Source organism: Clarias gariepinus, chromosome 20 (assembly GCF_024256425.1).
Source record: "Clarias gariepinus isolate MV-2021 ecotype Netherlands chromosome 20, CGAR_prim_01v2, whole genome shotgun sequence".
NCBI classification, from domain to species: domain Eukaryota; kingdom Metazoa; phylum Chordata; class Actinopteri; order Siluriformes; family Clariidae; genus Clarias; species Clarias gariepinus.
Window position 1 is genome coordinate 6,320,032 of NC_071119.1, and position 10,832 is coordinate 6,330,863.

Consider the following 10,832-nt stretch of genomic DNA (forward strand, 5'->3'; position numbering starts at 1 on the left):
GTGTGTGTCTGCATGCAAGACTCTCCATTTTGATTTCATGGTATAAAGTATATATACTAATTCCTGCACTAATGTGTAGTTCCTGATTATTTTCCATTGTCATGTCCAGCTCTTTAATATAAATTTTATCAGTCTTAACTGTTTTTTTTTTTTTTTTTTTTTAAGCAAAAAGTGGCTGTGTGTGTGATTGAAGGTAAAAAAAAAAAAAAAAAAAAAAACACTAAAACAAACAAAAAAACTAACCAGGTACAGTGCAAATTATACTTTTGCTGCAACATTCAATAGACCAATCAGTAGATTTTTGGTTTAAGGTAGAAAACAGTTTTAATACCGCAACGCTTATGACTAGCAAATTTATCTGAGATTTATTCAACATTCTGTTCCCTCCCTATATATAAGATATAAAGAAATGAGCTAAATGTTTAAAGATTTTACAAATCCAGTGGAATGATGTAGTTGAAGCCATAACACAGGATGCAGGTGTAACTGTAATGTCCTGTACATTCTGAATCAGTACTAATGTTTCACATCTGTATTTCTGACTAGCATTACTATTACTTCTGCATTAACCCCTCTGTCCGTGACATATAATATGCGTGATCTTAGTTTTACACAAAAACGTATAGATCGGTACATATTTCCTTCAGGAACATGTCGACTGATTTGTAAAAAAATATATAGACTACCGTTCAAAAGTTTGGGGTCACTTTCAAACAACTTATCTAACTACGATGGTTCCTGTTTTTTATTTCTTTCTACATTGTAAAGAAATGCTGAAGGCGTCCAAAAATGCATTAATCTCCTTTAAACAGTTAATGGTGAGATGTTTCTGCTACTTCTGCTCTGTAAAGACATCATAACGCCTCTAATCTGAGGTGCTGTTAATTGGTCATTTTTTAGCCTGATAACTCTAAATGAACTTCTCGCAGAGGTAGGATTTGGTCTCGCCCTCCTGGGATGGTCTTCATGAGAGACAGTTTCATTATCGTGCTTGATGGATTTTGCAAATGCACTTGACAATACTGTTCTTGCAAGAACTATTACAGAAAGGCTGACCTCTGTGACTTAAAATAAGACGTAATTACCTAATACTATATGTATTATTTTAGAGTTTTGAAATCTCTAGTATTGTTGTAGAATGTAGAATATACACTTTATATCCAAACTTTTATTCTGAACTAGTTAATTTTTTTCTATTGAGTTAAACAGCTACTGTCCACAATTGTTTTATTCAGATTTTGAAAGTTAAATTAACTGGAAGCCATTAAAATCGTAATGTTAAAGGAATTATTAAATTTATATCCTAATAAGACAAACATGTTGGCACTTTATCTCTAAAAACTGATGTTTTGTTTTTAATTCAAGTTGAAATGACTGGGTCAGTATATTAAACAGTTCATTCACCAGGTGGAACCAAAAGAAGGAACAATGAGCAAAACAATTTTTATTATTTTAGTGAAAATAAAGCATTAAAAAAATAATCTTTTTTCCTATTTTGAATCATTAAAATGTTTGTTTCCCATTCATATTTTTTATTGTAATTTCTTTCTTTCTTTCTGTAAAAATTTATTAATTTATTTATGCAGTTTAGCTTGTGTGGTTGGCAACTTCCTTAACTGACAGCTGATTTTGAAATAAGGAAACTTTCTTTTGCACACACACACACACACACACGCACAAACACACAGTTGTACAGTTACTCATAGACAGAGAGACAGTATATTGTGTTTCTAATACATTCGGAATGTCAGAGTGTGTGTATGCTGATGTGATCTTCAATAAGGAGATTAAGAAAGGAGAGCGAGTGGAGAGAGTGGTGGGAACCTATGAGAGTCCAGAAGCTGTTAGAGGTCATATTCTCAATGTGCACGCAGAGGATATAAACACAACGAGGAACATCCAATCTCATCATACAGGTATTTTTAAATGAATTCTGATCTTCAATATTAATAGCAGCATATTAGCAGTAGGAACAAATCTTTTACTTGGGAGCGCGTAGACTTGCTGTGCACAGTTCTCTGTAATTTTGTAAGAGTACAGTGCCTTGCAAAAGTATTCATACCCCTTAAATTTTCCTACATTTTGTTACATTACAACCACAAACATGTTTTATTTGGATTTTATGTGATAGACCAACACAAGGTAGCACATAATAATACACATAATTGTGAAGTAGAAGGAAAATGATAAATGTTTTTTTTATTCTTCTTACAAGTAAAAAAGTGTGATGTGCATTTGTATTTAGCCTCCTTTACTCTGATACCCCTCACTAAAATCCAGTGGAACCAATTGCCTTCAGAAGTTACTCCAAGACTGGATCCAAAAGCAGGGCGGCAGGGCAGTAGCAAGCAGCGGCTGCTCCGGAACCGAACAGCGCTGCGGTACTTTACTTACTTAATGTAGCGCATTTCTTTTACACAGTATCCAAACAGCGCTAATACCCGTGGTGGCAGCTTGTGTGATTACATCAACAGGGAATGGTGTAAGAACTCTGTGCTGGTTTCTAGCTATTGCTCATCGTTGGTGGAGTTTGTGACTGTTAGATATAGACCTTTTTATGTACCGTAGAAATTTATCACTGTTTTTATTGTTAAAGTGTACATATCACCTACCACTAATGCTAAGAAAGCATTTTGTGAACTGTATGGAAATATAGTGAACTGCAGAACACACACTCGGATGGCCTGTTTATTGTCGCTGGAGATTTCAACCATCCAAATCTCAAGTCAGTGCTTCTTAACCTCTATTATTATGTGGACTTTGCAATGAAAGGGGGAAAACCCACACAGACGCATAACACACTTTTCAGACATTTAATTATAAGAAGTTTATCATTTTCCTTCCAATTTAAAGTTATATGCCACTTTGTGTAAATCTACAGTATCACATGAAATTCAAATAAATACATTTAACCTTGTGGTTGTAAAATGCCAAAATGTGGAAAAGTTCAATAATAATAATAATACATATTATAATAATACTTTTACAAGTCACTGTAAATAAGTCTCCATGTTTACTGTTTCCTTCTTCCCAATAAGGACATACTGCATTTAACCAGTGTTACAGAGTGACTGCAGTGTGTGTGGTGCTGCTGTGTGTTGTCCTAATAACTGCCGTCACAGTGCTGTGGATCAAACACAACATTCTGAAGACAGAAAACAACCAGTTACAGACCAGTTACAACAACCTGACTATAGAGAGAAACCAGTTAGAGACCAGATACACCAACCTGACTATAGAGAGAGACCAGTTACAGGGGGGGAGAGCTATATACCTGAGGATATTTTATGATTTGGGTAAGTACATTAAGGATTACATTTTCTGCCAGTTAAATTTTCAGTTAAATGTCCTTAGTGGAAATCCATAAGCTATCCTGAAACTGGATCTTTAACTTACATTCTCCCACATGTCCATCCGTATACAGTAGTTTCACTTAGGTTTTAGAATGAAAGCATCTTATTAATTTTGGTGACACATTACAAAACTGATCCAGTAAGAAAAAGTAAGAAAAAATAAATTAATATATCTTTAACACATAGATTACTTAAATAATAAACTACTAAATAACTATTTAATTAATTAGTAAGTATGCTTGTAATATTTTACTATTAACTTTGCAATACTTACTGAGCTGTATTGCAATAACACCTGGTTGTAACACCACAATTATCACCTTCCTCCTTGAGATAATATTCGTAATGCGGCCGTTTCCACACCCAGTGGCTAAAATGTAAATGTCTATATGAGTGCTCATTGTCCACATATAGAGTTCTCTTTAGACTTCTCTTTTTGTGTGCTGTTTTTAATTTATTCAGTCAGAGTCTAAAGAGAGAATTACAACAATAACCTATTATCAAGTTATACAAAAAGACCATACTGTGTGTGTATATATATATATATATTAGTCCTGTCTGTGTGCTTGGTGGATTTTGACCTTCTTTCACCACCTGACTTTGAAACCAGTGGATATGTTTTGGTTATGGTTATATTTCATGGCAACTATTTGTATGTACTGAGAGTAAACATGGTACAAATAGTCAAACCCCAATATTGTATATAATATTAATTATAATAAAAATAAGATCTTTTTTGAACCCCAATTGGAATAAGAGCAACCTTTCTTATGTTACATAGCATTAAAGTAAGCCCATGAAAGTTGAATCCATTTATATATTAAAAATCACTTTTTTCTCATACTATATAGCCTATATAGCTGAAAATAAATAATATCTCTATAGAAGCAATAAATCAGAAGCTTTGATCTCTGTAAATTCTCTCAATCTCTCCACAGACATAGCATGGTATTTTAATTCCAGTCTTTATTTTATGTATAATGCGAAGAAGAACTGGACTGAGAGCAGACAGAACTGCATGGACAAAGGAGCAGACCTGGTGATCATTAACAGCAATGAGGAACAGGTAAGAGAGTGTATGTGAGAGAGAGAGAGAGAGATCATTTATATCAAATCATTCATCATTCATATCATTCATGATGGGTTTACTTCACTAACATTAAATACATAAAATTTTGACCTCACCCAAAGAGTTTTACTGTAAGAAGTCATAAAATAGATAACCCCTGGAGAGCACCTTTTTAATAAGGCCCATAACAATTCTAAGAAAGGTGACTCAGAGCCTATTGCTGTCATTGCCGTGAATGTTTAGCAAGTGGAATGCTGTTCCTTGAAAATCCACAGATAACTTAAAAAAAAGTAAAATAATTGTCATGATTTCCTGTGCTAGGAGACAGAGGCAGATGCAGGAGGTGCTTTGCACAAGCCTTTATTTGAAATAACACAACTTAATAAGCTGTTCAGACTGGGTCTGCAGGTGGTCGGTGTAACAAACAAAAAAGTGAGCTTAACGAAAGAATTACAAACATCGCCGCTGGACAACAAACGAGCTGAGGAGTCCTCAGCAATGAACTCCAACCTTTTTATGAATGGGTAACGATTCCGACCTCGCCCCTGGAGACAACGTTCAGTCCTGAGCAAAACAAAGAGAGAGTAAGAATTAGAACACCTTTTTAACCAACGAAAATCACAATGCACGGACAAGCAGCTACGGGTTCGGCTGGTTTAAATAGAAACACAGGGGAACGACACAGGTGAACTTGATTTAGTGCTTTCGTGAGACATATAAGAACGTAGACACACTAGGGGGAGACAAAGTGGCGGCTCAGTAATCCGGAGAACCTGATCTTAGACCGTGGTGGTACAGGTGTTACAGTAACCGCCCCCCAGGACCGGCTTCCCGAGTAAGCCAGAGGGAGTAGGGACCTGCCAAGCGGCTGGGATTGCCGGCAGGTGGGACGCCCAGAGGTCGTGGTGCCGGGCAATCTGGCCGTGCTCGATGGAACTCCGCAATGAGCTCGGGGCTTAAGATGCTTTTGGCCGGGACCCAGCTCCGTTCCTCCGGACCATACCCTTCCCAATCCATGAGATAGTGGAGGGAACCCCCGCTTCTTCGTGAGTCCAGTAGGTCTTTGACCCGGAACGCCGGCGCGCCTCCAATTTCCACAGCCCTGGAGAGCAAAGGTTCTGTTGCACCTTCGTCAAGTGGACCCTTAGTTGAAGTCCACTATCAGCTCCTTTGTCTTGCTGACGTTCAGGAGGAGATTGTTTCTCTGGCACCAGTTCTCCAGATTTCCAACCTCCTCCAGGTAGGCCGTCTCATCGTTGTTCATGCTCAGGCCCACCACGACAGTGTTGTCAGCAAACTTGATGAAGATGGTGGAGTTGGTAGTGGCCACGCAGTCATAGGTGTACAGAGAGTACAGCAGGGGGCTCAGAACACAACCCTTACTGCCTGTGGTCTGCTAGTAAGAAAATTGGAGATCCACTGACACATTGATGAGCTTAGTCCCAGGTGCTCCAGCTTGGTGGTAAGTGTGGAGGGAATTATGGTATTAAATGCAGAGCTGTAGTCAATGAAGAGCATTTTCACATAATTCCCCCTCCGAGTGTCCAGGTGAGTGAAAGATGTATGGAGGAGATGTGAGATTGCATCGTCCGTGGAACGGTTTGGACGGTATGCAAACTGTAGTGGGACCAGTGTGTCTGGTAGTGAAGAAATGATGAAGTCAGGAACAGGAACAATGATGGACTCTTTGAAGCATGTGGGGATCACCGACTGAGATAAAGAGATGTTAAATATCTCAGTAAACACAGGTGCTAGCTGGTCTGCGCAGGCTCTGAGAATACGGCCTGAGATGCCGTCTGGTCCTGCTGCTTTCCTGGTGTTTACTCTCTTGAAGGCTCTCCTCACGTCATGCTCGGTGATGATGAACGCGTTTCCGGTGCTGGCAGTGTCTTCCTGTCTGCAGCCGTTAGCGCCGGGGCAGGTGATATGCTGATAAAAGTTCGACACTGCGCGTTTGAGGTTGTCACTATTAAAGTCCCCCGCTACAATAGGCGCAGCGTCCCGGTGTTGTGTCTGGTGCTGTGTGAGTGCCTTATGCAGCTCGCATAAGGCAGTGTCCGTGTCCGTGTCCGGAATATAAACGGCGCTGATTATGACCGATGTAAACTTCCGAGGTAAATAAAAAGGACGACACATGATGGACAGTAGTTCCAGGTTGGGTGTGCAGGAGCATGTGAGAGGAACAACGCTCGCGCTGTTGCACCAGCTGCTGTTCACTATTAAACACACGCTGCCTCCCCTTGACTTTCCTGAGTCCCGCGTCCTGTCCATGCGGTGAACCGAGAAGAACTCGGCCGGCTGGATGGCGTGGTCCGGCTCCGCTGATTTCAGCCATGTCTCGGTGAAGCAGAGGAGATTGCAGTCCCGAATGTCTTTCTGGAACTTTACCCTGGCCCTGAGGTCATCAAGCTTGTTCTCCAGTGACTGGACATTGGCGAGCAGGATGCTAGGCAGAGGTGTGCGGTGTGCACGGGCTCTCGGCCTGTTCCTGACTCCGGCTCGTTTCCCTCGGGGCGGCCGCTTCGCGTTGCGTCCTTTGTTGTCCCTCAGGATCTCACTCGGCCAGCTCGGATCCGGAGTTAAAAACGTCGAATTGTGAGTACATTGTATACCAATAGAAACAAGATTGTCTCTATCATAACTAATGTACTCCATGGTGGTAATTTGACTGGTCTTAAAATGCTAAAAACTAAGCGAAGAACAAAAACAAAGAAAAAGTGGTCGGAGCAGTCGTGACGGCAGCCGACCTCACCGGCGTCATCTTGGCATAACTCCCGGCGCCATCTTGGCATAACAGTAAGTCTACAAAAAAAAAAATTTTTTTTTGAAATCAGTTTAAGAGGCGATTGTTTCAGAGTACTACCATGCAGAGCTTTAATTGATATCGGGTGGGGAAGCTTCGACACTAGAGCTCGCAGCGAGGAAATTAAAGAGGATGAGATGAGATTTCCAGCCGACCCGGAATCTATTAGGGGATAAACAGACAAAGTGTGATTATTACAAGAAAGTTGTGCAGGTAAATAAAGGGTTAATGTGTATGAAGTGCAGTGAGGTACATTACTTTTAACAAAGGGCAATTAGTTACTCTGTGGTTTTCCCCCCCAAAGTACAGACATAACCCTGTGCTCATTCCCCGTTTCTTCTCCGCTGCAGATAAATGGGACGCACCCACTTCCATCTGCTCAGGTGATGACCCTTCATGCAGGCTTGACTGCATCTTGTTGAAATTCTCCTTACGGCTAGTCTCATATCTTTTCACCGTGGTTTTGAGTGGGGTGCGACGCTGCTGGCTTCGCAGGTGTTGGTCTAGCTTGATGGCTAAATTGACACAGTCATCCAGGGAAATGTCGGCATCCCTACAAGCCAGCTCAAGCTGAAGATCTGGGTGAAGTCCGTCCCGGAATCGAGCCAGCAGGCCCCTCTCACACCAGCCACTCTCCGCGGCGAGCACCTTGAATTTCACTGCATACTCAGCAACTGGGTTATTTCCTTGCCTTAGCAGTATCAGTCGTTGCCCTCCCGTCTTGCCTTGGTCAGGATGATCAAAGACTGTCCAAAGGGCCTCGATGAACAGGTGGTAGCGGGTCGTGGTCGCCCCTCCGGCGCTCCAAACCGCTGTAGCCCAATCCAGGGCTGTGCCAGTAAGCTGCTGTGTCACGATCGGTTATGTTGGGATACTCTGGGAGGTACAGCTCGCATGCCAGGAGGAATCTCTTGCACCCCCCGGAGTATCTTTCCGGTGGGTCAAAGCGTGGTGGTGAGGATGCAGAGCGCAAGTGCGGAGAAGTCGGGCCAGGCTTTCAATTTCCCTCTGCTAAGATAGCCATGTATTGGGTTGTTGTCTGGCAGGGGGGTTACTGCTGCGTCTCTAAAGGTCCGTGCATCTTTCATGATTTCCTGTGCTAGGAGACAGACGCAGATGCAGGAGGTGCTTTGAACAAGCCTTTATTTAAAATAACACAACTTCACAAGGTGTTCAGACTGGGTCTGCAGGTGGTCGGTGTAACAAACAAAAAAGCGAGCTTAACAAAAGAATTACAAAGAGCGCAGCTGGACAACAAACAAGCTGAGGAATCCTCAGCAATGAACTTCAACCCTTTTTACGGATGGGTAACGATTGGTAACGATTCCGACCTTAAATAGACACACAGGGGAACGACACAGGTAAACTTGATTTAGTGTTTTCGTGAGATATATAACAATGAAGACACACTAGGGGAAGGCAAAATGGCGGCTCAGTAATCCAGAGAACCTGATTTTATTCCCTGGGACCATGGTGGTACAGGTGTTACAATAATAGGATTTCTATTCTAAACTTTTGTTGTTGCTTTATTGAAGGTGTTTGTAATAGTGGGAAAAATGGGGGGGGGGGGGGGGAATGTACAATAAAAGCATTTTGCTGGTAAATGTCTAGTGCTCTTGTTTAAGTGAAGGTGATAAATTGCATATATTTGGGAAAACATTTGTAAAATAAAAGTGTTTCACTGCGAAACTTCTAATGCTGTTGCTTTTTTAAACGTCTTTAATCACATAAATTTAGCAAACATCTGTAAAATAACAATGTTTCTATCACAGAATAACAGACTCCACAGACAAAGATGCAGAAAACCAGAATGGGTGCTTTTATTGATAATGAATGGGGTATGGTTGTGGATGAAATGTGGATAAGGAAAGTCTTATCTGGTATGGTGCTAGAGCTAATGGATGGATGATCACGGACAGGAAGAATGATAAACACGACACAGAGGTAGGAGAGACGATGAGATGAGGTGTAGAACGATCGCTGTGAGTAGCCGATCATAGAGTCTTTTTCTGTACCGGAGATCAGACGCTGGGTGACGGGAAGTGAGGTGTATTAATCTTGCGCTGATGATAAGGCACAGGTGTGTGTTTAGAATTCGGATGATTGGTGACATTGACTGAGGGCGGAGCCTGGTGGAGCCTCCGTGACAGTTTCACTGCTAAACATTTAAAGCTGTAGCTTTAATAAAGGTGTTTGATCATATAAATGAAGGAAAATCCATAAAATATTGGCTTTTTCTGCTAAACTTCAAATGCTATTATTTTTATAATTAATCGTGTAAATTTATAAAACAAATCTGTAAAATAACCGTGTTTCTCTGTAAAAGATTAAATAACAATTTATGTAAACAATTTATGCACATAATCAAATACACAGGAATTCATTGCTAAACAGCTGCAAGGAAGTCAAGCTTGGATTGGTCTGAGTGACAGAGACGCAGAGGGAGAGTGGAAATGGGTGGACGGTACACCACTGACCTCTGGGTAAGAGACCACATGTGTGTGTCAAAAATCCTTTTTTTCCTTGTGAATCTGAGACTGCAAAGTAAATAAATAAACATAAATTAATAATTTTCCTTTAATATTTTTATTGATCAGAAATCATTCTGTTATAATTTGTTTGGAATCTCAGTACTGAAGACTAAATCAGATTGTCTTATTTTCAGGAACTGGGCTAACCAACAACCAGATAATTACAATAATGAGGACTGTGGTGAGACTGGGTATCCTGATGGACAGCACTGGAATGACAAACCATGCTCTTATACACAAGCCTGGATCTGTGAAAAGAAAAAAAATATGTTCGTAAATAAAATTTTGCTGTAAGAAAAAAGGTTTTGCTGTATTAATTAGTGGGACAAGTTTTAAATGTGTGTTCATTATTTTTTTTTACTGTTTATAATTATAACTGCTGAGCAGAACAACATTACAGTGGAACCTCGGATTTTGAGTAACATGGTTTGCGATCATTCCGCAAGACAAGCAAAAAAGTTTCAATAAATTTTGACTTATTTTAACTTAAAATAAACAAGTCTTGGTCTACGAGTACAGAGTATCATGTATAACGCATTTGCTTCTTGTTTTCACACCGAGTGTCACGTGATCACAAGTGAGCCAATAGTTTTTCACTATCTTGAGCTGCAAAGATGTGGGTAATCGTCTCGCCTGCTGGGTCTTAGTGCATGTCTCTTACTGGTATAATTAACATCCGTGCATGCATGTACAACACTGAAGTATATTTTGTTTGTGTGTGTGTGTATAAAAGTCAACCTTTTTTGTGTGCATGTACTGTTTATTATAACACACGTGTGCCCATGTGTAGAGCAAAAGCAAGTGTCATGAGAGAGGTTAAAGATCCATTTTTTCTCTCTCGCGCTTTCTCTCCCTTTCTCTCCCTTTCTCAGCCTGCACTGTGTGTGTGCGCGTGCATCATTATGCACTGTGCCCCTCCCCTCCTCCTCCTCTTGCCTTCACACACACACACACACACACACACACACACACACACACACACTCTCTCTCCTCAAAACAAGGCTCTGTTGCGATTTTTTTACTGCAGTAAAGTAAGAATAAAACAAATTAACATAAGCTTTAACTTTGAAAAGAAT

General features: G+C 40.5%; 1 protein-coding gene across 1 annotated transcript; it reads left to right on the plus strand.

Moving 5' to 3' along the window:
- The first annotated feature begins 1,744 nt into the window (after positions 1–1,744).
- Positions 1,745–10,050, plus strand: LOC128508238 (C-type lectin domain family 6 member A-like). Its single transcript, XM_053479461.1, has 5 exons — positions 1,745–1,916; positions 3,039–3,296; positions 4,292–4,419; positions 9,602–9,708; positions 9,891–10,050. The coding sequence occupies exons 1-5, from the start codon at positions 1,745–1,747 to the stop codon at positions 10,048–10,050; spliced, it is 825 nt and encodes a 274-aa protein (XP_053335436.1).
- Positions 10,051–10,832: the final 782 nt, after the last annotated feature.